General features: G+C 42.5%; 3 protein-coding genes and 1 non-coding gene across 6 annotated transcripts; 3 read left to right on the top strand and 1 right to left on the bottom strand.

The window, feature by feature from the left end:
• Positions 1-3340: 3340 nt before the first annotated feature.
• On the top strand, positions 3341-3412 carry trnag-ucc (transfer RNA glycine (anticodon UCC)). Its single transcript has one exon. It is a non-coding gene; the product is annotated as a tRNA-Gly (tRNA).
• Positions 3413-7561: 4149 nt separating this feature from the next.
• LOC129832112 (DNA-directed RNA polymerase II subunit RPB4) lies at positions 7562-8970 on the top strand. The gene is made up of 4 exons (XM_055895886.1): positions 7562-7851; positions 7953-8133; positions 8257-8352; positions 8539-8970. The coding sequence occupies exons 1-4, from the start codon at positions 7776-7778 to the stop codon at positions 8615-8617; spliced, it is 432 nt and encodes a 143-aa protein (XP_055751861.1). The 5' UTR covers positions 7562-7775; the 3' UTR covers positions 8618-8970.
• Positions 8971-8976: 6 nt separating this feature from the next.
• On the bottom strand, positions 8977-9929 carry LOC129832111 (dual specificity protein phosphatase 14). Of its 2 annotated transcripts, none has more exons than XM_055895885.1 (2): positions 9746-9917; positions 8977-9642 (listed from the first exon to the last, which is right to left on the bottom strand). In XM_055895885.1, the coding sequence occupies exon 2, from the start codon at positions 9605-9607 to the stop codon at positions 9095-9097; it is 513 nt and encodes a 170-aa protein (XP_055751860.1). In that variant the 5' UTR covers positions 9608-9642; positions 9746-9917; the 3' UTR covers positions 8977-9094. The 2 variants fall into 2 exon arrangements, with proteins under 2 accessions (XP_055751860.1, XP_055751859.1); XM_055895884.1 differs by having other exon boundaries at positions 8991-9642; positions 9791-9929.
• A 2269-nt stretch (positions 9930-12198) lies between these two features.
• Positions 12199-22919, top strand: LOC129832110 (uncharacterized). 2 transcript variants are annotated; one of them, XM_055895883.1, is made up of 4 exons: positions 12199-12588; positions 20919-21615; positions 21884-22133; positions 22381-22919. In XM_055895883.1, exons 2-4 carry the CDS (start codon positions 20960-20962, stop codon positions 22627-22629), a joined length of 1155 nt encoding a protein of 384 aa, XP_055751858.1. In that variant the 5' UTR covers positions 12199-12588; positions 20919-20959; the 3' UTR covers positions 22630-22919. The 2 variants fall into 2 exon arrangements, with proteins under 2 accessions (XP_055751858.1, XP_055751857.1); XM_055895882.1 differs by lacking the exon at positions 12199-12588 and adding an exon at positions 14194-14612.
• The last annotated feature ends 1552 nt before the right edge of the window (positions 22920-24471 follow it).

Here is a 24471-nt window from a genome sequence, read left to right as displayed (position 1 = left end):
CATAACCCCACCGCCACCATGGGGCACTATGTTCACATTGACATCAGCAAACCGCTCACCCACACAATGCCATACACGTGGTCTGCGGTTGTGAGGTCGTTTGGACATACCGCCAAATATGTCCAACCGACATTGGAGGCGGCTTATGGTAGAGAAATTAACATTCAATTCTCTGGTGGGCATTCCTGCAGTCAGCATTCCAATTGCACACTCATTCAAAACTTGAGACATCTGTGGCATTGTGTTGTGTGACAAAAGTAAACATTTTAGAGTAGCCTTTTATTGTTCCCAGCACAAGGTCCACTTGTGTAATGAACATGCTGTTTAATCAGCTTCTTGATATGGTGGATGGATTATCTTGGCAAAGGAGAAATGCTCACTAACAGGGCTGTAAACAAATTTGTGCACAAAATTTGAAAGAAATAAGCATTTTGTGCATATGGTAAATTTCAGGGATAATTTATTTCAGCTCATGAAACATTGGACCAACACTTTACATGTTGCATTTATATTTTTGTACAGCGTAAATCTGCTAAGGCATACATAAAAAGAGAAGCTGAAGATGTGTATCTCTGTCTGATAGCGTAAGTCTGTCTCGCCTGTTACAAGCCGTCATCATGATTGAGGTTGAGAAACGGTATAATAGCACCATCTAATGGCCAAACCCATTCGTTACCTGGAAGAAACAGGCTATTGCTAGAGATGTGGTTCCCAAGTGTATCCCAGGCATCCTACAAGTTGATATAATTGACTTTATTGTCCATGAGGGGAAATTTGTCTGGGATAAAGAGGGGCATCATGCAATGTGTCAAACAGGATTCCTTCTTAAATTCCTAATCAGATACAATAAAGCCAATCCTAAGGTATGTTTATGATATGAACTTGTAGGAGACGTGGGACGGAGGGAAGGGACAGACATCTGTATTATCCAAGGTGGCAGGAACAGAGAGGAAGTTAGGAGTCCATTAAATGTAGACCAGCTTCCGATTGGATTATGCAGGGTTGTATACATGTGTAGAATTTTTTGTGACAATCTCTGAAATTCTGTTCTGAACTACTTTATTAAAAGTACCCCAAAGAAAAATACACATTTAAGGCAATAAAATATGTGCACAAATTAGAAAAGAGAATGTATTAGATAGAAAACATAAAGCCCATTTAAATCATCAGTAGTCATCAGGACAAGCAGTACAGGGCACTACAGAGCATTCGGCCTTATTTACACCCTACGCAAGTATGCAACACAAGCAATTAGCATTTGCATTGCGTACATGCGTACGGTATGCTGTTCACATTGAGTTAGAGATTAGAACATCTTGTTTAAAATGAACGGTTGACCAACATGTCTGATGTTCATCTGTTGCGGGCAGTGTTGCTGGGAGTGGTGGGATCTGGTCATATTTTAAGGTCTGGAGCCACGGTGGACATTGCACTCAGAGGCACACAATGACGGGCCAGATCGGGTGTCTGTTGTTCAGAAGCTAACAGACACCAGTATGACGGTGACGTTGTCAGCACATCCTCGCTTCTCAACACTCCCATTCTGAAATGATAGAGAGAGAAAGAGAGAAAGAGAGAAAAAAAGAGAAGAGAGAGAGAGAGAGCCCATCAATAAATCAACACAGAGCAGGTCAAGGATATCACTAGTACGAATCAAAGAGTATTTTCCTTCATCAATCTACATGCACTACCGCAAAATGACAAAGCAAAAACAGGTTTTTAGAAATGTTTCTGCAAATGTATTAATAAAAATACTGAAATATCACATTCACATAAGTATTCAGACCCTTTACTCAGTACTTTGTTGAAGGACCTTTGGCAGCAATTACAGCCTCGAGTCTTCTTGGCTATGACACTACAAGCTTGGCACACCTGTATTTGGGGAGTTTCTCCCATTCTTCTCTGCAGATCCTCTCAAGCTCAGTCAGGTTGGATGGGGAACGTTGCTGCACAACTATTTTCAGGTCTCTCCAGAGATGTTTGATCGGATTCAAGTCCAGGCTCTGGCTGGATCACTCAAGGATATTCAGAGATGTGTCCCAAAGCCACTCCTGCTTTATCTTGGCTGTGTGCTTAGGGTTGTTGTCTTGTTGTGAACCTTTGCCCCAGTCTGAGGTCCTGAGCGCTCTGGATCAGATTTCTATCAACGACCTCTCTGTACTTTGCTCTGTTCATCTTTCCCTCTCCCAGTCCCTTCCACTGAAAAACTTCCCCACAGCATGATGCTGCCACCACCACCACCATGCCTCACTGTAGGGATGGTGCCAGGTTTCCTCCTGACGTGACGCTTGGCATTCAGGCCATAGAGTTCAATCTTGGTTTCATCAGACCAGAGAATAATGTTTCTCATGGTCTGAGAGTCCTTTAGATGCCTTTTTGGAAAACTCCAAGCAGTGCCTTTTACTGAGGAGTGGTTTCCGTCTGGCCACTCTACCATAAAGGCCTGGTTGGTGGAGTGCTGCAGAGATAATTGTCCTTCTGGAAGGTTCTCCCATCTCCACAGAGGAACTGGAGCTCTGTCAGTGACCATATGATTTTTGTTCACCTCTGACCAAGGCCCTTCTCCCCCGATTGCACAGTTTGTCCGTGCGACCAGCTCTAGGAAGCGTCTTGGTGGTTCCAAACTTCTTCCATTTATAATGGAGGCCACTGTGTTCTTGGGGACCTTCAATACGGCAGACTTTTTTGTTGTTGTGCCTTGACCAAATCGTTTCTCGGATGCACCTGAGCTCAATTTCGAGTCTAGTTGCAAAGTGTCTGAATACTTATGTAAATAAGGTATTTCTGTTATTTTTTCCCTTTGTGTTATTGTGTGTAATCCATTTCAGAATAAGGCTGTAACGTAACAAAATGTGGATAAGTCAAGGGGTCTGAATACTTTACAAATGCGCTGTAATACCACTAGAAATGAGAAACAAAAACTGTTAGATAATATTTGGTCCGGTAATGTGAGCTAGCTAGCTATGGAAGCTCTCTCTCTCTCCCTCTCTTTGCAAGCTATCGACTTCAATTGGAAGTTGACTTGCAAACCAAAACCAGGCTAGCCTAGCGTTCATAACTGGTATAGCAGGGACGAGCGCACATTAGCTGGATAAGCAAAATAATGTAATTTGATTACGACACCTTAAAACAAGCAACATTAGCACATCTGTATTATTTAACCGTGACCTATTTTCTAGTATGTTTGTCAATTTTCTGTTAACATTTAGCTAATTATAAGTGTAATTATGTGTCTGATATGTATATGGCCAATAAAAAAATAAACATTTAATCAGGTATTTACAAAAAACATTAAAATTGCTACTTTAAAATCAGTCATGTTTATTTTTAAGTCATGTCAGCGTTGGTGGTATAGTGGTGAGCATAGCTGCCTTCCAAGCAGTTGACCCGGGTTCGATTCCCGGCCAACGCAATTCTTTTTGTACTGTCTGAGCCTGCATTTTTGGAAAATAATTTTGGCTATATACAAACAATTTTCTACATGTTTTTTCTCTCCAAACAATGAACCGGCACAAAAGTGCCAACAATGCAGCACTGAATGAAAATGGTCAGCGTTGTAATGTAATCGTCAACCACCTGGCGACATCCGACGACTTGTCTCTAGTCGAAATCGGAAGCTATTTCAAGCTTTGTTTTATTAGCGTCTCGGAAGCAGCATTAAGACATCTGGATTTCGCCTTCAAAATAAATGTCCGCGATAAAACGCTATGCGTATGATATAAAAGCAATCTTTCTTGCAGCTTTGCATAGTGCATTATGTTAAAAAATATAACTACATGGGGTGAAATCTAAATAAAGAGAATTACTACTTTATAAGATAATGAATATTATAAGGTGGAGCTCATTGAGAAATGGTTGGAGATTAAGTAAATGAATGTAAAGAACATAATAGCCTACCTTAGTACCCATTTGGGCCAATCCAGATAACTGTGTGACTTACACATTTTAGATAATTACTATAACTGCTGATTTGGGCCAATCAGAGTAATTGTGTAATGCCCGATCTCTATGGTAAGATGATCATTCACCCAAGTTTCGTCTATGACGTCTATAGTTGGGCCAAACCAAAAACCACCTTACGTGGACGTGGAAACCAAGGCCGATCTGGACTGCACCAAAAAAAAGACGGCCGGTCCTGACCCCCCCCAAAAAAACGTCCTAAAGACTTCGGCCCTTGATGACTGGGGTGCAGCCCACCGTTTGTAAAACAGACTGTTGCATTGGCTTTAATAGTCCAGATTCCTAAGACTAATCAATTTGGCTATTTAAACTTCTGAATATCAGCTACCTAACTTTATCAGGAGTTATCCTGAATCTATTTGAAATGTGTTTACACAGAGGGAAATGCAAAATTGTTTTATTCTTCGCTATGATCAGCTCGTCAAATTGACGGATACAACCTTGAAACCACTGACCATGACAAATATTTTGTATTTTACATTGACCTGTCCTGTTTTAAGGATATGTTAACATGTCAGCAAATGCTTATTTGATTTGGGCGCCATTAAAGTTAGGCTATTTAATCGGAGAAACCTGCTTGATGTAAAACGTGTCTATCATTACATTGTCATACATTTATCTCCAACCTGTAGGCTACAGAAAAGCCCACGAACACTTTCTACCATATACTACATGATTTTTGTTAGACGATATTTTTACGGAAATTGGTGGAGCTCGGCAACGATGCGTCTCTCCAACAGCACCCTGGAGATGCACGCTGAGAATGTACAAGATAAATATTTGACGCCCATCCATTTGACAAAGTGGGCATTGCTTATCACAGGGCGGCATCAGCGTTCACCTAAAAAGCCCATATGCCACTGGTTGAGAGAAATGTACATGGTTTTTGGGCAGAATGGTTAGTTTGTATTTGTTGTTGGAGGTGCGGCTTGGTCAGTTTAGCACAGAAAATGCCGCTTACTGGGCGAGCCGGCCTTGCTATCTATTGACTCACGTAGCCTTTTATAGACCTTATGCTATTTTCCTATCGTCCCAATCCAAATGAAACAATTTTTACTCCTGTCTCGCATGAAAATTCCTAACTTTATTATATATTCCATAGGTTGCATTGTTAATGCAAATCTGCTATATGCATGTCAAAATACCGCTATAACATTTCCCCAGCTTCTTTGCGCTGTCTGGTATTGCTGACCATACGAGAGCGTCAGTAGGGAATGTGTGATCAACAAACGGTATGAGAGTAGATAAAACAGAGTTGGTCCTCGTTAAGTAGCCCTAATGATAGAGTAGGCTTATTAACTTTGATCGCCAATGACATTGTGAATTGCGAAACAGGCCGTTCATAAATTCCGTGAGTTATCATGTTTCTCAATTAATTTACTGCATTTCAGCAGTAGGCTATTTCGACACAGAGCGCGCTCAGGACGCACAAAGCACATCGAGTAAAATATAGCGTTGCCGAATCATACAAACTTGAACTGCAGTCAAACAAAAAGTAAAATGACCAAAGTTCCTAAGCTTTCTAGATAACCTACAACGATTTACTTGAATCTCCTATTTGGCAAAATCGAGTAGATGATTGTACAGATCAACTCATGAATAAAGGGAGATGGAGAGAAATGTTGAATATCAAGGTATCTTAATATCAGTTTCACTTACTGTGAAATCTTTACATAGTGGCACAGCCAAGCCGGAAATGTGGCGTAGTGACAATCTTATTTTGGGATAACCCTGGCATAGTGACCATATCATGGTTTTAAATGCTTTAAAAATGGGCACTTAGGATGTTTGCGGTATTTCCCAGGATTCTCTATACACATGAATTATTCCCGGTATTGAAATTTAGTCGATTTTCAGGAAAATATAAATCCCTAAAGGCCAGCAACACTGTATTATTCAGAACCTCATGAAATGACACCATATATACATTCTAAAGACCCTACTGAGTATTCCCTACAATAGTTTTACTGTGGCATCCAGAATAGTTTTTGCTCTATAAGCCAATATGTATTCCATATACAGTGCTTTCAGAAACTATTCAGAATCCTTGACTTTTCCACATTGTTACATTAAAGCCTTAATCTAAATAGTTGTTCCCCCTAAATATACACAAAATATCCCATCATGACAAAGCCAAAACAGGTTGAGAAATGTTTGCACATTTATTCAAAATAAAACAAAATTATTAAATTTACATAAGTATTCAGATCCTTTACGCAGTACTTTGTTGAAGCATCTTTGAGTCTTCTTGGATATGAAGCTAAAAGTTTGGCACACCTGTATTTGGGGAGTTTCTCCATTTCTTCTCTGCAGATCCTCTCAAGATCTGTCAGGTTGGACAGGGAGCGTCGCTACACAGCTATTTTCGGGTCTCCAGAGATGTTCGATCGGGTTCAAGTCCAGGCTCTGGCTGGGCCACTCGAGGACATTCAGAAACTTGTCCCAAAATCACTCCTGCGTTGTCTTGGCTGTGTGCTTAGGGCCTTTGTCCTTTTGGAAGGTCAACCTTCGCCCGCAGTCTGAGGTCCTGAGCGCTCTGGAGTAGGTTTTCATCAAGGATCTGATGACATGGTTCTCCTTCTGGAAGGTTCTCCCATCTCCACAGAGGAACTCTGGAGCTCTGTCCGAGTGACCATTGGGTTCTTGGTCACCTCCCTGACCAAGGCCCTTCTCCCCCGATTGCTCAGTTTGGCCAGGCGGCCAGCTCTAGGAAGAGTCTTGGTGATTCCAAACTTCTTAAATTTAAGAATATTGGAGGCCACGGTGTTCTTGGGGACCTTCAATGCTGAAGACATTTTTTGGTACCCTTCTCCAGATCGGTGCCTTGACACAATCCTTTCTCGGAGCTCTAAATCAAATTGTATTGGTCACATACACGTGTTTAGCAGATGTTATTGCGGGTGTAGCGAAATGTTTGTGCTTCTAGCTCCGACAGTGCAGTAACACACACATATCTAAGTAATGACGACTATATAACTTGACACTTCCTTCAACCTTGTGGCTTGGTTTTTGCTCTGACATGTACTGTCAACTGTGGGACCTTATATAGACAGGTGTGTGCTTTTCCAAATAATTTCCAATCAATTGAATTTACCACAGGTGGACTCCAATCAAGTTGTAGTAACAGCTCAAGGATGATCAAAGGGAACAGGATGCACCTGAGCTCAATTTCGAGTCTCATAGCAAATTATTTCAGTTTTATTTTATTTTATACATTTGCAAAAAAAATCTAAAAACCTGTTTTCACTTTGTCATTATGAGGTATCATGTGTAGATGAATGAAGAAAAACATGTATTTAATCAATTTTCGAATAAACCTGTAACGTAACAAAATGTGGAAAAGGTCTGAATACTTTCCAAATGCCCTGATTTGCATTGTGGCCAATGGAATGGGTGGAGTAAAATATATGTATTCCATATACATTGATTCGCATTGGGGGCATTTATTTTACATTGGAAAATATTTTAAAACCCACATTTAATGCTTATTAGACAATTATTTTTCATATATCGAATAAATACTGTTAATTTCTACTATTACGTGGGGGACTTTTAAAAGTCTAAATACCATGACCCGGAAGTACTTTTTTGTGTTGCTATGAGACGCTGCCTTTTGTTTTTGTTAGGTAGCAGCTTCCTTCCTTGAATAATTTGGAGTTTCGCCTTGCTAATGTTTTTATAATGCCAAAACAATTATTAGGCGCCGATATAGGCAACATTTGGTTCAGAGCAAGCAACTGGATATCAGCTTTGTGGCTTTTTATTTTACTGTAACGTTAGCTAGGAAGGTTAATTAATTAATTGCTACAAGCAGCATGGCGTCCGGAGGCGGTTCAACAACAACTGTCGGAGATATTGAGGAGGACGCTTCTCAGTTACTTTTCCCCAAAGGTTCGTATCCCGCTTATTTATGATAACTAGATAGAATATAACGATTCACTGAAGGTATTTAGCTAGCTAACTACATTAACACACACTTGTGTTCTTCAAAGAGTTCGAGAACGCGGAGACACTTCTAAACTCCGAGGTACACATGCTTCTGGAGCATCGCAAGCAGCAGAACGAAAGTGCAGAGGACGAACAAGAGCTATCGGAGGTCTTCATGAAAACTCTGAATTATACTGCACGTTTCAGCCGGTTCAAAAACAGAGAAACTATAGCCAGTGTCCGCAGGTCAGTGTAGCTGTTGTCACTATCACAACCAAAAACCAATGTCAATACCGTATAAAATACAATATATATTTATATGGTGGTAACTTTTCGTGATGACTGAAATTATTGCTCTGTATCCTATAGCTTGCTCTTGCAGAAGAAGCTGCATAAATTTGAGCTGGCCAGTTTGGCCAACCTGTGTCCAGAAGCAGCGGAGGAGGCCAAAGCCCTCATCCCTAGGTAGGACCTGCTGTTACTGCCTCCTCACATATCACTATACTCAGTCCTCTAACCCAGACTCTAAATCTTGTATCTATTTGGGTAGCAGTTGGCTCTTGACCATGAAATCAGGTGTAAATGTTTGGTATAAATTTACTGACAGTAGTTGTGCTGTTGTGTACTGAAGCCTGTTTGTTCTGTCTAAAGTCTGGAGGGGCGGTTTGAGGATGAGGAGCTGCAGCAGATCCTTGATGACATCCAGACCAAGAGAAGTTTCCAATACTGAAGACAGTTCCTCCTCTAGCCTGTTCTAACCTAAACCCATCATTATGTCAGAAAATACTGGGCTCTGCTACCCACCCAGAAGGACACTGTGCATCCTAAATGACACCTTTTATATAGTGAATAGGGTGCAGTTTGGGATGCAACGGGACTCTGACCGTTCTTCCCAGGATGGGTACCTCCAAATTGGACTTGGGGTTGTATCGACAGCCGAGGGGTGCGTCAGGCACGGCAGATCCGTACATTCATTGCAGAGATGATACAGCTCCATTTAGAAGACCATACTAAGCTAGGATGAATACATACATTACTAAATGTAAATACTTTATAAATAAACATCGAGTTATATTTTTTTTATAGCAATTGGTTTTATTTTCTCATATACATCTATGACAAATCCCAAATAGCACTCTTCAGTTTAGGCCCTTGTCAAAAGTAGTGCACTACATAAGGAATAGGGTGCCATTTGGGACACATACCATCAGCCATTCACACAGTAAATAGCCTCTTGTCCATCCAGTGCCTCGGGCAGCACACCACAGGAGGTAGCAGCCATCCTCACAGTATTCTTCCCATAGAGCCTCCTCTCATACTCCATCAGCTGCCTCCAGAAACCAGCATTGGGTCGGATATGAGGTCTGTACTTCAGGACCCACTCATGGGCCTGGCGCAGTGATACTCCCTCATACCTCATCAGGTAAGCCATGATCAGGCTAGGAGAACGGCTCCGGCCTGCAGTGCAGTGGACCAGCGTACTACCTGAGTGGTTGTTATGGATACGTTCTGCAACAGCATCGAAGTAGCAGGCCAGGGGGGCGTGAGGCTGGTCCAGTACGGGTACCTGGAAACACTCCACCCCCTCGTACTGAGGACAGGGGTGCTCTGCTGTGGCGTTGACTATCAGAGTTATGTTCTTACTGTAGAGACCGGTGGGCTTGAAGACTGTGTCCACACCACCCAGATACAAAGACTGTGTGATCTGGGAGAATGACATGGGGAATGGACATTGACAGCTGCCCGGCTGTCTCACTACAACAGAGAAACACGATTAAATTGTAAAAAGATGCACAGTCTTTAAGTCAGCACAAACATGTGAATATCTTTACTTAATTCCGATTTGCCTTAGACTTACCAGAAAAGAAGAGCCGAAGCCAATATCGATTAACCTTAAACTTACTGTGTATTTTTATTTTCTGTTTCCTGTCGCATTGATTTGACGTAATTATCCACGTTCGTCACGTGTCGGAATTGTCATAGAGGTGCATTCAATTCGCTTGAACGTTTGCTACGTTGCGGAACGGTTTATACTGAACGACTCGTTCAAAATGTTCTTCTATGTTCTTGAGCAGACTTTGATGTACGTTTGCTCCCGTGTGGCTTGAAGCAATGAATTACGTATTTAAAGGGCGGCGGCCATGCTGACAGCATTCCACAACCTATGGTCGCGTTTGAGTGGTAATGCCAAAGCAACCGACTGTAGACGAAAGTCGAGGGGAGCTGCATCTGTGACAGCCAAAAGTCAGACACTAATGTGGTTTTCCAACAGCAAGGCTCAGATCAACATGGCTGTGTTAACGTTTTATTATGAGGTTTTTATAATGTATCTAACCCCCATATCACCCACTCAAACTGAAATCATAATGTGTGTACAGTGTACAATCAATTAGTGAGAGCCATACACTGTACACATAAATCAGTCAGTCATGTTTGTGTGGGTCAAACAAAACACCCTTTTTATTTATTTTACCTTTATTTAACTAGGCAAGTCAGTTAAGAACACATTTTTATTTTCAATGACGGCCCAGGAACAGTGGGTTAACTGCCTTGTTCAGGGGCAGCACAACAGATTCTTACCTTGTCAGCTCGGGGATTTGATCTTGCAACTTTTTGGTTGTTAGTCCAACGCTCTAACCACTAGACTGCCCCACGATACCTGCCGCGACCCTAATGATTGGTTGACAATATAACCTATCACAATGCAGGAGATGGCTGCAGGATGATCAAAATCAACAAAAAAATGTCAAATGCGCTGAATACAACCACCTTACAATGAAATTCTTCCATACAAGTCCTTAACCAATGTTGGTGAAGAGCAACTGCTGAAACTAGCAGTCAAAACTTTGTGACCTTTGATCTTTGTTATAAAGTTTATGCAGTAGACATTTAGGCGCAAGTTGGACAATTTTTATCATCAGAATGCAACACACTTTGAAAGGCGGTGGCTGCATTTCAAACTCATAAAATACACACCCTCGTCGATTTACCCTCGCCTTATGCCCTTGGAGGGAATCCCCGCGGCCATATTTGTCGTCGGTCCAAATGATTAGCCAAGCAGGGAAGTTTGCAACGTATGACCCTCAGCCCTCGTTTTTAATGGAGTTTGCGAGTGTACAATTATGTTCACTTCGGGGCCTGAGACGCCCCATAATTCAATTTGCGATGATTGTACATCCGCTAACAAAAGTACACCAAAATGTAAAACCTCAACGTCAGTATGGAGTCAACATACAAGTGTAAGTACAATCCAATGTAAATAAGTTAGAAATTGTGCTACTAATGCAAAAACACGTCTCGTAAAAGTAATGATGTTTTTGTTTGGTTAGCTTTTGGAAATTGTAGAAATAAAACATTTTTATTCTTTAGAAGTTCCAGCTAGGCAGGCTAACGTTAGTTAGCTAATTAATTTGCTAGCTATCATACAGTAGGTGTATATTAATAATTATATAGTTAATATAAGTAGACATGCAATCATAATTGACTGTAGCGCATATAAAGCACCCACCCAGCTACCGGTAGCTGAAAACACAATCTTCGAGTGATGGATTTCCGGGCCAGGGCGGTCCATTTAAAATTCATACCATCCTCCCTCGCCCTGCAAATGTAAACTTGTCAAATGTCATCAGAAGTGTCCACTTAATTTGAGGGCTGGGGGGAGAGGGTGTGCCTTTTTAAGAGTTTGGAATGCAGCCGGTGACCATCGACTTGACAAAATGGATGGCGCCCAATGACTGTATATATGCCCACAACCCCTCCGCGTTTTTCAACTGGTTGTTCAGTACAGCACCGTTTCTGTTCAATTGAACGTTCCAGAACATAAAAACATACTGAACACAGACCCATTTGATTGTTTCTTGGGCTGCATTTCAAACATGTATAAGACACCCTCTCCCCTCAGACCTCAAATTAAGTGGACACTTCTGATGACATATCATGAGTTGATACTTGCAGAGCAAGGGTGGAATTAATTCAATTAAATGGACCGCCTTTGCCTGTTATTAGTCATCATGGAACTACTGGTAGTTGCACAATTTCTAACTTGTTTACATTTGTTTTTACTTGTATGTTGACTTCTCTCCATATTGATTTTGGTTTTAAGTTTTGGCTCACTTTTCTTAGCCAATGTACAATCATTGCAAATTGAATTATGGGGCTTTCAGACCCCAGAGTGAACAGAATTTTACACTCGATCACAAACGAGGGCTGAGGGGCTTACTTGCCAACTTTCCTTGCTTGGGTAATTGTTCGGACCAACGACGGCAAAGATGGCCGTAAGTGGAGGGTGTATTTTACGTGTTTGGATCGCAGCCTTAAACTAAAAACCAGAGCTGCCAACTCCCACGCATTGGCCGTGAGACACGCATTTTACCCTCTTTTCGCGCACTCACGGCACACGTTTTATATCTCACGCATTTAAAAATACTGCATTTATTAGTCTGTGTGTAGTCCGCCCGTTAACTTTTCAACTGTGCTCCAAATCGTTTTGAAATCGGAGCATCTGCGCCTGCAATTTAACATCACGATCAGGAAGCTCTATCATTGTGTTGCCACAGCACTGTGAACCGCGGCACATTTAAGCATATGATTGTTCTAGTTTATGTAAAGGATTGGGGGCTTGGAAGCGCGTTTAAAGAAACGCCCCTCGGGATTAGAGTGGAGCTGAATGGCGAGATCGTTCTCCACGGAGTTTATAAAACTGTAAGAAGAGCAGTACGGTAACGTTGTTTTATGTACAATGTTGTCAACAAAATTAGTTTGCGGTTACTCCCGTCCCTATTGCAGACAGAACGCAGCCTTTTGACAGCATGTACTAAAATCGATGTAATCCACACTTCCATTAGTCCCCTCGTTTGGTGATTGGCATTTATGCTGTGACAACGAAAAGGCAGCAGACAGACCTACAATATGTTTTAGGAGGGAAATTGGGGGGACCTATGTGTAACTATGAAAATAATTTTGTCAAACAGATTGTGAACCAAAAAGTGTCAATTTGATTCTAGATGGGGTACAATACATATAAAACTATTTGGGTAGAGTGTAGGGGCAGATTTATACCATATTCAGTAGATTTTATTAGCTATTTACTTTATTTAATCTGATCAGTGGAACAATCCTAATTCTTAATGGGCTAAAATATAGAGTAATTACTGTGATTCTCAGCAAGAACACTACTGTTATTCCCCACAATTATTTTATTATTCCACTTCTTCCCAATTTTGCCAGAGTTATCTCATATTTGAAATCTGATCCCTACTCTTGTCTGTGAAAATGTATTATATGAGGCTATGCATTTTTGCAGCCAATTATGGACAGTTTTGAATAAATCATACAAATAAGCATGGGATATTAAATGCTCCAGGTATCAAATATAATTTTTGACATTTTAGTATTGTGCACATGCTAGACAGAGATGGTAGGGGGACTCACAACTCATAAAGGCATAATATTTTGTAGAGTAAGATGATGGCAAGGATCTTCAACTAGTAGACATAAACCGCCTGAATATTGATATTCATTAGACTTTTCTTGAAGGTTGTGTGATCTTGAGAAATTAATTGTTATAACAAGAACATTTTTAAACACCCAGCACTTGGGAAACATAGATCTGGGGTGGCCAACCCTCCTGGAGAGCCTGCAGGATTTTTTCCACCCCTATTTTAAAGAGAGAGTTTACCCAATGACAAAGTATCAAATGTTTGTGTATTTTCCTTGAAAGCAGTCTATGGACAAGCAGACTGCAATCTATGATTTGGTTACCCACTGCCATCAACCATTAATATTTACAGTTCCTGTGCAGAGCCTTGTTGTAGTGGTGACACTCCCAGGTATGTGTCGCATACATACTTTCCACCTGAGAAAAGGGATAATTCCCTGCTTCCAACCTTCCCACTGTTTCTAGCATTTGCCTGTCTCCCTATCTCTTTTCATTACTGTCTGAATAATGTGTCAAACCACCTAAAAAATTTGGAAAAAATTATTAGCATAATTTTGAGTGCTCATTTAATGTTCAAAGCATCCTAAATACACCTAATAGTACACTATGGTCATAGGCCTCAATACATAGATTTGCAGGAAATTTGCTTTAAAACAGTAGAATCTTCCTGGGGGAGGACTCCCAGTCCAGGGATTGTGCCAAGGGGCAATGTAATTCACAAAGTATATCTCAATCCAAGCTTTCTTAAAAAATTGGCAGCCCTGAAAAACGTATTTTTAAAATAATTTATTTAGAAACATTAATTGTTTTTTTTTTATCCTGTAAGATGGTTAAGAGATGCAGTAATATGGTTATTATAGTGTAATAAAGATGTATAGCCTAATACATATTTACATAGGACTATGTATTTTGTCTCACTTGGTGCTTTCAAGACAACTGGGAACTCTGGGGAAAAAACGAGGTCAAATCCTTACTTCGGAAAGTCGGAGCTCTAGAAAGATGCCCGAGTTTCCGACTTTGAATTCCGAGTTGAAAGATAATTCAAAAGATTTTTCCCAGTCAGAGCTCTGATATTTCCGAGTTCCGAGTTGTTTTTAACGCGACTCTGACACTAGACATGTTCAGGACATGCCCGAAACACACAGACACACACAGAGCAGCAGCAAGCCAATAGAATGAATCTGACGTGTTTGTCATGAGATAGTGACTCATGCAGTAGATCTTCAATTCCGCTTTTGAACCAGTTTTACTTTCATACACAACTCTCGACTAGACAGAACTTCATCGGGTAAGCAACAATTTTATTTTGTGGAATACTATTCTGCTCAGTAATTTAGTAGAAACGTAGAGTAGGACAATGATAACATAGGTCTGCTGTATTCTATCTAAAACTATTAGTTTGAAACGGCCAAACAACCCTTTAAACACACAGTTAGCTGGGATTAATCTATCATACCACTCCAGATAAATCAAGACCATTTAGCTCACCTGGCTGTCGAAAATGGAACCGAATGTAATGTGTGTATAGTTTCTGTTCCTTGACTCCTACACTCTTAGAAAAAGGGTACTATCTAGAACCTAAAGGTTCTTCGGCTGTCCCCATAGGAGAACCCTTTGAATAAACTTTTTGGTTCCAGGTAGAACTCTTGGGTTCTATGTAAAACCCTTTCTACAAAGGCTTCTACAGTGCCTTCAGAAAGTATTCATAACCTTTGACTTATTCCACATTTAGTTGTGTTACAGCTTGAATTCAGAATTTATTTTTTTTTAACGTTTTTTTTTCAAATGTATTGAAAATGAAATGGAGAAGTATCATACTCGTGAGTCAATACTTTGTAGAAGCACCTTTGGCAGAGATTACATCGGTGTCTTTCTGGGTAAATCTAAGAGCTTTCCACACCTGGATTGTGCAACATTTGGCCAATATTCCCCCCCAAAATATTCAAGCTCTGTCAAATTGGTTGTTGATCATTGCTAGTAAAACATTTTCAGGTCTTGGCATAGATTTTCAAGTAGATTTAACCCTCCTGTTGTGCTTCGTTAATTAATTCTGTGTTCCAGGTCCAAAATAACCGCCCCATTTATAGCTGATTATAAATCCATAATAATACATATATTATCACATAATGTTGTGTTAGATCTTTTTATAGACTTAAGTTCTTGTGAGTGTAACGGATGTGAAATGGCTAGCTAGTTAGTGGGTATGTGCTACTAGCGTTTCAATCAGTTACGTCACTTGCTCTGAAACCTAGAAGTAGTGTTGCCCCTTGCTCTGCAAGGGCCGCTGCTTTTGTGGAGCGATGGGTAACGACGCTTCGTGGGTGACTGTTGTTGATGTGTGCAGAGGGTCCCTAGTTCGCGCCCGTGTCGGGGCGAGGGGACGGTTTAAAGTTATACTGTTACATGAACATTACACGTTTTGAACTTCTATTTGCTACTTATGGTCTGTAGGTCTCATTGACCTGAGCTCATACAACTCGTTTTTGAGTTTAAAAAATCCATGGATTATTTTGACTATAACAAATACAGATTAAACATATTGTGCTATTTATCACAGACTACTTTGTGTCAAAGTTTAACAAGGACTTTCCTCCTCACCAGTGTCATGATCAAAGATATGATCAAGAGCCTCACATACAGTATATTGTTTGATCATTATGCTGCCACAGAATGAATTGTGAGCATGACGTCAAAAAAGCTCTATATACCAGAGCTGCAAGAAAAGTTATATTTGTTATTGAAACAATGTTGCGATTGTTTGTGAGAATGCCAATAGGTGTGGTTCCCGTGGGGGAAAGATTCTATTGGGGAAAGGTTCCCGTGGGGGTTGACATGGAAGTCAAGAAGGGGAGTTAGGTGTGTGTGTGTGTGTGTGTGTGGACATGTTTAACTATTCTTGTGGGGACCAGAAGTCCCTACAAGAATAGTAAACAAACAAAAAGTTGACCAGCTGGGGACATTTTGTTAGTCCCCACAAGGTCAAATGCTATTTCTAGGGGGTTTAGGGTTAAGGTTAGAATTAGTGTTAGGGTTAGAATTAAGTTAAATATTAAGGTTAGGAGCTAGGCTTAGTTGTAGGGTTAGGGTTAGGAGCTAGGGTTAGGATAAAGTTTAGGTTTTTGGGTTAGGGTTAGGTTAAGAGTACGGGTTAGGTTAGGGGTTAGGGAAAATAGGATTTTGAATGGGACTGAATTGTATGTCCCCACAAGGTTAGCTGTACAAGACTGTGTGTGTGTGCGCTCAAACACATGCATGTGGGGGTCTGGGAGAGAAAGTGTGTCCATCTGATGAATGGGCATGGGCCTGAACTAAATTTTATACACTAATTGTAGTCTCACCCATTCATTTCTAATGACCGGACCGGGAACACCACAGGTGTACAAAGTTAAATAAAACACCAAAAATGTAAGGAACATCATCAAAATGTATTTTGTGTGTTCAGATGCCCTGTGTGGACAAAGTCATGGAACCTTATGACAATCAGATTAAATGAACTAAGAGAGAACTTGTAAATCGGTCCAATTCGACTTGAACACAGCAGAAGGATTAAGTCAAAACTGTAACTCAGGCCACTCAGGAACATTCACTGTCTTCTTGGTAAGCAATTCCAGTGTATATTTGGTAGTGGTGTAACGGACCGTAGTTGATCCGTATGGATAACCCCCCAACGGTTCGGCACGCATGTGCTTAAATCATCTGTCACATCTGCTCCTGCAATGCCCTCTACTGCTCATCCTGTGTCTCATTGACCTGCCGCTACTCCCCCAGTACTCTTCCTCTCCCTCTTTCTCTCTGTGTGTGTGATTGTGTGGGCGGAGACAGGTGTGCTCAAGTCAGAGCAGATCCCCACCAGCAGCAACCTGTTCCATAATCAAGACCTCTACAAATACTCAGCCTTGCCACTTCCACGCTGCCAGATCGTAATCTCTGCTCAGTCAGTCTACGTTTCTAGCCGTTTGTTATTATTCAGATCCTGTTATCCTGTTGTGCCTGTTTTCCTTGCCTGATGCTGTTTTCCTCTCTGCTACAGTTCTGCCCGCTTTGACTCTGGTCCTTGTCTCCAGTCCTGTCTTCTTGGATTCCCCTCCGGATGATGGAAGGTCATCCCTTTTTGGGCGACATGGACAACATGGGTCCCACCTTCTTTGAAGCGGGCGAAGAAGGTGTTTAGCTTGTCCGGGAGCGAGGTGTTGGTGTCCGTGATATGGCCGGCTTTCCCTACTACATGCGTCTTGTGTCTGAGCCGTTGAATTGCGACTCCACTTTGTCCCGCGTTGAATTGCGACTCCACTTTGTCCTTGTACCGTAGTTTTGCCTCATTGATTGCCTTATGGAGGTCATAGCTAGTCTGTTTGTACACGTCCATGTTCCCAATCACCTTGATGTAGTTAAATGCGGAGGTTTGTGCTTTCAGTTGTGCAAATGCTACCACCTATCCACGGTTTTGGTTTGGATAAATTCTAATCGTCATAGTAGGAACCGAACATCTTCTTGTCCGCGTGATCAAAATAGTCTTCAAGCATAGATGCGATTGGTCAGACCAACCTTGAACAGTCCTTACCATGGGTGCTTCCTGCTTAAGTTTCTGCCTATAGGCGGGGAGGAGCAGGATGGAGGCGTGATCTGATTTGCCAAAGGGAAGGCGGGGGAGGTCCTTGTAGCCGTTCCCGGAGGGGAAAGTAACAATGGTCAAGCATATTCTCCCTGCGTGTAGCACAGATGTGTTGATAGAATTTCGGGAGCTTTTTCCTCAGATTTCCTTTATTAATGTCCCCAGGTACAATAAATGTGGCCTCAGGATATGCGGTTTATAGTTTGCACAAAGTCCAGTGTAGTTCTTTGAGAGCTGTCACGGTGTCTGCTTGGGGGGGATAAACACGGCAGTGACAATAACCGAAGAAAATGATCATCTCGGGAGGTAATGCGGTCAGCATTTGATGTAAGAGCTTGAGTGGATGGGTGAGCTGAGCTAGTACGGAGAAATAGAGTTGAGCTGACCAAAAGCTCACGGTGTGTGTGTGGCAGGCACCCTAATGCCGCATTCACGTCATGTTGGGAACTCATAAATACAACCTTCCTATTGGGAAAAATGCACGTGAACGCCCCTCCAACTTGTAATTACGACTAGAAACCTTAGGGATGACCTCTGGTCCCTGATCTTTCCCCGCTGAGCTCTGATGTCATCCACCACTGAAAGTGGCAACAAACATGGCCGCGATTTCGGCTGTCAATGGTGAGAATAGTTATTGCGTTCCTTCGGAGCTCTGAGCATGTGAACGCTCCAAGTCGTTCCTCCGAAGTAGACAAGTCGTTCCTCCATGACGTGAATGTGGCCTAAGCCTCTGTACTACCCGGTGAGTGTGTGGAGCTGTGCGTTGCCATAAAAATCTAAGTTATTATTATTAGTCTAGCTCCACACATGATTTTGCCTCACAGGCTCCCCTGCCTGGTCTGGACAACTACACAGGCCTGTCTGGGGGAAGGGATCGAGTATGGTTACATCCGAAATGGCATCCAATTACCTACAAAGGGCTCTAGTCAAAAAGTGCAGCGTTATAAAGGGAATAGGGTGCCATTTCAGATGAAATCTGAAAGATCACTCCCAGGAAATGAACTAAGTCTACTACTACTTAGTCTATACCATACTCGCAACCTGCTACCCATCAATGTCCTTACTCCCTATTAGTCCCTGTCTTAATTCTAGATTATGGTCATGCTTTTAGTAGGGTTCGTTTGTACGTCTGACTCTGAACCCTCACCCTTCTCTCCAACACTTCAGAAATATTATCCAGTAAGTTCTGTTTAGTGGGCGGGGAGGAGCTAAGCAAGAACAGAAGACCATTAGAACAGCAAACAGACAGTTGAACAGAAGCTAAAGTCAATGAGGCTCGTAATGATCAAAGACATTTGGAGTATGTTAACAAAGACTCTCCCAAACCCCTCCCATAATCGTGATCTCTGTCAGGATGGAGCAGATCCTCCCAGTGTCTAAGTTAGTTCCAAATGGCACTCTATTCTCTATGTAGTGCACTACTTTTGACCAGGGCCCTCTATATTGGGAATAGGGTGCAATTTGAGAAACAGTCTCTGTTGGGGTTGGCCTCCTAATACACTGTTGTTCTGAGAACAGTTGAAGTCACACGATAGGGGGTTTAAATGCCTCCGTTGTGACTTCCATGTTCTCTCAACTAAGAGTTACTCAGTATGTAGATTGACTCTTTCTGTACCTCTGTGTATACCTCCTGTCTGGCCAGCTTGCTATAGGGTGAGTGTCATGTCCATTACCTACCTTGCATAGAAGTAGGTTTGTTGCTTGTTTGGTCGTTTCGGTTTAGATCCGAGCCATCAGGACTCGAGAGTCTGCCCCTCAACCGCAGAAATTCATCTTTGCGTCCCAAGTGGTACCCTATAATGTTATAGTGCACTACTTTTGGCCAGAGCCCTATAGGCCCTGATCAAAAGTAGTGCTATAAAGGGAGTACGGTGCCAGTTGGGACACAGTCTACCAGTAGTCTCCTCACGTGCCGACGGTGAACCCTGATCCCTGACCTGCAGAACTGTTCAGTTCAGGGAATGCATTCCCCATTACATAGCCCTAGTTTAACACCCACTGTACACCACCTGCTACGGGATATTTACTGATCTGTGAACTGGGCAGTGGAGGGGCACTGTAAAAGAGGATCAAATTGTATTCGTCACATGCGCCGAATACAACAGGTAGACCTTACAGTGAAATGCTTACTTACAAGCCCTTAACCAACAATACAGTTTTAAGAAAATACCTAAAAAAGTAAAAGATAAGAAAAATTATAATTAAGGAGCAGCAGTAAATAACAATAGCGGGGCTATATACAGGGGGTACCGGTACAGAGTCAATGTGTCAATGTGCGGGGGCACCGGTGTTGAGGTAATTTTGTACATGCAGGTTGGGTTATTAAAGTGGCTATGCATAGATAATAACAGAGTAGCAGCAGCGTGGAGGGGGGGACTCTTATGGCTTTTAAAAGACTCTTGGACCTAGACATGGCGCTCCGGTACCGCTTCCCGTGCGGTAGCAGAGAGAAGTCTATGACTAGGGTGGCTGGAGTCTTTGACAATTTAGGGACTGCCTCTGACCGCCTGGTATAGAGGTCCTGGATGGCAGGAAGTTTGGCCTCGGTGATGTACAGGTTCACAAGCTCTTTACGTTGTAAATGGATTAGTCAATCACCACATACAGACTCGAAGGCAGAGGTAGCAGGAGAGATTAAATGGGTATCATTAGTTACAGACAGACTGTAAACCACCAACACACTTGCTAGCCCGTAGGGACCTAAAATTAATTTCCATTCAAAATCTTATTTTCCCTAAACCTTTACCCTAACCTGTAACTTAACCAAACCCTAATTCTAACCCTAATTGTAAACATAAGCCTTAAAATTAAAATATCCTTTGTCCTTATGGGGATGTGGGAAATGTCCCCACAAGGGAGAATTATCCTTGTTTTACTATCCTTGTGGGGACTTTTGGGGGTTTTAGGTCCACACACAACTTGAGGAATAGGACATATCATGTTTTTATATGCAAAAGTATCTTACTGCTCTATTTTATTTAGAATTTACAGAATCCTTCTAACTTGTTGAAACTCGCCGAACAATGACTCCCACCAAGACAAGCCAGGACGGCTCTCACCGTGACAGCTCAGTGGTTGCATCTGCCTCAAATAACCCCCCAACACAGATGCATATCAACAGAGGTTCCACCCTAACCCCTTCTGATGGCTCAGGGGACTCAGCAGGGTGGTCAGCCACTGTGAAGACCCCAGCCTCAGGGACCACCAGAGCCACAGCCAGCCAGGCCAGGGGAGCAGGAGCAAAGACCACAGATACACGTTACGCCAAAAAGAACATCCCTACTGTCAGATATCATCCTGACATCACAGAGAAGAAACCTGAGGCCCATCAGCATAGTCATAGCCCTGTCAAGAGCAGCCAGGTCAGGGGTAAGCCTTTGGTCTCTCCCCCCAGGATCAAAGCTATGCCCCTGGGGTTAGGTCAGAAGATGGAGGGTGGCGTTGTGGAGAAGGTGGAGCTCCAGACCCGGGGCCAGAGAGAGAACCCCAGCTGGTTCGCCTGGCGTCAGAACCGCATTACAGCGTCCATCGCTCACCGCCTCGCCCACAGCCGCTTTGTCACTGGCAAGAGCCAGACCCCGCCTGCTTCCTATCTGGCCGCCATCACCGGCCGTGGCACCAACGTCAAAACCCGCGCCATGAACTGGGGCATTGAGCGGGAGGCCGAGGCCGTGCGGAGGTATCATTTATGTATTTACAGTAAATGTCCTGCGATTGTTTTAAATGGGTAGGGCGGCTCATAATAATTGCTGGAACGGCACAAATGGAATGGCATAAAGCCATGTGTTTGATATATTTTATCAATCCACCCATTCCACTCCAGTCATTACCACAAGCCCGTCCTTCCCAATTAAGGTCCACCAACCACCTGGGTTGTCTATGGCTGTAAGGATGACAAACTAATTTCCCCTCAGAGATTAATAAATTACAATCTCATCTCTTTTCAGATATCAGAGCCTGAAGAGCAAGGCCCTGGGCCGGGCGGTGAGGGTGCAGGAGTGTGGCCTATTTATCGACCCCAAGCGCCCCTGGCTAGCAGGCAGCCCTGACGGCATTGTAGAGGACCAGAGGACCGGCCAACGGCTGCTCTGCCTGGAGGTCAAGTGTCCCTACAAGCACCGTCTGAACACTGTAGCACAGGCCTGTAGAGAGGACCCTGCCTTCTGCCTGACGATACAGGACCAGGGTGTGGAACAGGTTGGTTAGAACATGTTTGTTGTATCATTGTACTCCCTGACGCAGGCTATGCCAAGATTGATATTTTTTTTCTTCCGAACATACTATCATAATAAAGGCATTTTAATTATATGAAGAGTGCCCTGCCTTGGTCCCCCTTGTGACCAGTTAACCCCTTAACCAATGAGCATCTTCAATCTATAAAGATCTGCCTACTAGTGTATTCTAGCAGCGCTTCCCAATTGTTATTTTCTTCTGTCCTCTACAGGTGAGGTACCATCTGAAACCAGACCACGCCTACTACACCCAGATCCAGTGCCAGCTGGCAGTGACAGGGTTAACCCAGGCTGACCTAGTGGTGTTCACCCTGAAAGAAACAGCCATCATCCCTGTGACCTTTGACCCTATGTTCTGGGACGACATGCTGGTCAAGCTGGAGATGTTCTACACCGACGCTGTCCTGCCCTACGTCAGAGACAACGGACTGGACGTACCAGCCATGAGGCCAGAGGAGTAGCTAGCATGCTTGGACACTGGTTCTAACAGTGTCCAGGCATGTCTGGACACTTAACACACAGGGGGTGGCTAGCTGGTTCAGGATGTCAGATATAGAAGTCCTGAGACTGTAGTTGTGTCTGTGGTGAAGGACTGGTCTGGGTAGGGTAAGTGGTAAAGGGCAATGGAGACTGCATAGATAAGTGGTGGAGGACCTTCTGCTTTTGTCAGGTAGGCTTAGAGATTTGAACCTATCACTTTACTGTCAAATATTTGAATGTAAATAAACCATGCCTGCCTTAAGACATCTCAGATACCTGGAGCTGATTTCATGTGTGCAGAGATCAACCTATATCATCAGTAGTGTGGCAGCTGACCAGAACATAGAGTAGTTGTGCTGGAGATCGGTTGCTTAAATGGACCCTAGAAGATTACATGCTTAATGATCGTGATGCTTTGCTCCATTAAAACAAGACCAAACCACATTTATCTGGTCTGGTGACTGATGTTGTGTACAAGGTACTTGTGAAAAGAATATGTAATTATGCAAACAGAATAACAATGAGACTAACGAGCTAGTCCTTGACCTTTATTACTGCATGTGTCACATATAATAAAAAAAAATAAAAAAAGCTAACTATTTACATCTTACTAAAGGTTTACCATCTGATATACACAGTGTACAAAACATTATGAACACCTGCAAAAGATTTAAGTGCCTTTGAATGGGGTATGGCAGTAGGTGCCAGGCACACCGGTTTGTGTCAAGAACTGCAACGCTGCTGGGTTTTTCATGCTCAACAGCAACTCAGTATTAGGAAGGTGTTCTTAATGCTATGTGCACTGTGTACATAACGTGTTTGGAAGAGTGCCAGGCATCCACTGGGCACTGTATAATTATACAACTGACAGTCAGTCGCTGGCATGACAATCTTTTACATCTTAAATGACAAATGAAAATGCCTATTTTGAGAAATCAGTCTTCAGAAACCTGTCCATGTCTCTCAAATGGCACCCTATTCCTTACATAGTACAACACTAAGTAGTGAATTGAACATACTAGTGTAGATGAGCCAATGCAAGCCCTCAGGTTCAGTGATGTACCAATGAAGAGATGGGTGGAGGGAGTAATGAAGGGAAGGGTGGATGGAGCCTGATGGGATAAAGGGATGGATGAAGGTAAGGGTGGATGGAGCCTGAAGGGATGGATGAAGGTAAGGGTGGATGAAAAGATGAAAGGACAGGTGGGGGTAAATGAGATTAGCATGTGAGAAGAAATGTTCAGCAGACGGTTACCAACCACATCCATCTTTCACCCCTGCCCTCCCTCCATCCCCCCATTCCCTCTCCTGTAGCCCCTGATTCCTTCCTGAGAAGACATGATTGGCTGTGAATGGATGGACATTGTACAGTTCTGGAGACAGTGATAGGATCTTACAATGCCTGGATAGGTATTTTAAGTATCAGCTAGCGACATCATGGGCCGGTTTCACAGACGGGGCTAAGATTAAGCCAGGAGTAGGCCTTAATGTGTACTAGTTAAACTAGGCCATTTAAGTAGCTTTCATGAACGTAGCTTAAATTTGGTTTAGTAAGTCAGAGTCCTGGAGTAAGGTAAGTAAGACTAAATGAGAACACCTGGGTTAAGCCTGATTAGGTTAAGTATGAACACATGCTGTTGGTCTAATGGTGCTCATAAAAACCCGGAATGGAAAACACCATTACTGGGGTGAATCATGAGAAAAACAATGGCAGATGCTAAAATAATTTGTTCAAAAAACTTTAGTGAGTATGAAAAAATGCTACTAAAACAAATTTTGTCAAACCATCCAGTTATTGAAAGTAAAAACCGTACTACTGCTAC

This window comes from Salvelinus fontinalis, chromosome 33, assembly GCF_029448725.1.
Source record: "Salvelinus fontinalis isolate EN_2023a chromosome 33, ASM2944872v1, whole genome shotgun sequence".
NCBI classification, from domain to species: Eukaryota; Metazoa; Chordata; class Actinopteri; order Salmoniformes; family Salmonidae; genus Salvelinus; species Salvelinus fontinalis.
Note: the sequence above shows the minus strand (reverse complement) of the source record. Positions and strands in the feature narration are given on the sequence as shown.

What these genes read in the sequence shown, in the direction of transcription:
- LOC129832110 (XM_055895883.1), top strand. Translation starts at nt 20,960, where the DNA reads ATGACTCCCACCAAGACAAGCCAGGACGGCTCTCACCGTGACAGCTCA. An exon ending in GAGGCCGAGGCCGTGCGGAG is followed by an intron (nt 21,616 to 21,883) that starts GTATCATTTATG and finishes ATCTCTTTTCAG; the next exon opens with ATATCAGAGCCTGAAGAGCA. An exon ending in AGGACCAGGGTGTGGAACAG is followed by an intron (nt 22,134 to 22,380) that starts GTTGGTTAGAAC and finishes TGTCCTCTACAG; the next exon opens with GTGAGGTACCATCTGAAACC.
- LOC129832112 (XM_055895886.1), top strand. Translation starts at nt 7,776, where the DNA reads ATGGCGTCCGGAGGCGGTTCAACAACAACTGTCGGAGATATTGAGGAG. An exon ending in TCAGTTACTTTTCCCCAAAG is followed by an intron (nt 7,852 to 7,952) that starts GTTCGTATCCCG and finishes TGTTCTTCAAAG; the next exon opens with AGTTCGAGAACGCGGAGACA. An exon ending in ACTATAGCCAGTGTCCGCAG is followed by an intron (nt 8,134 to 8,256) that starts GTCAGTGTAGCT and finishes TGTATCCTATAG; the next exon opens with CTTGCTCTTGCAGAAGAAGC.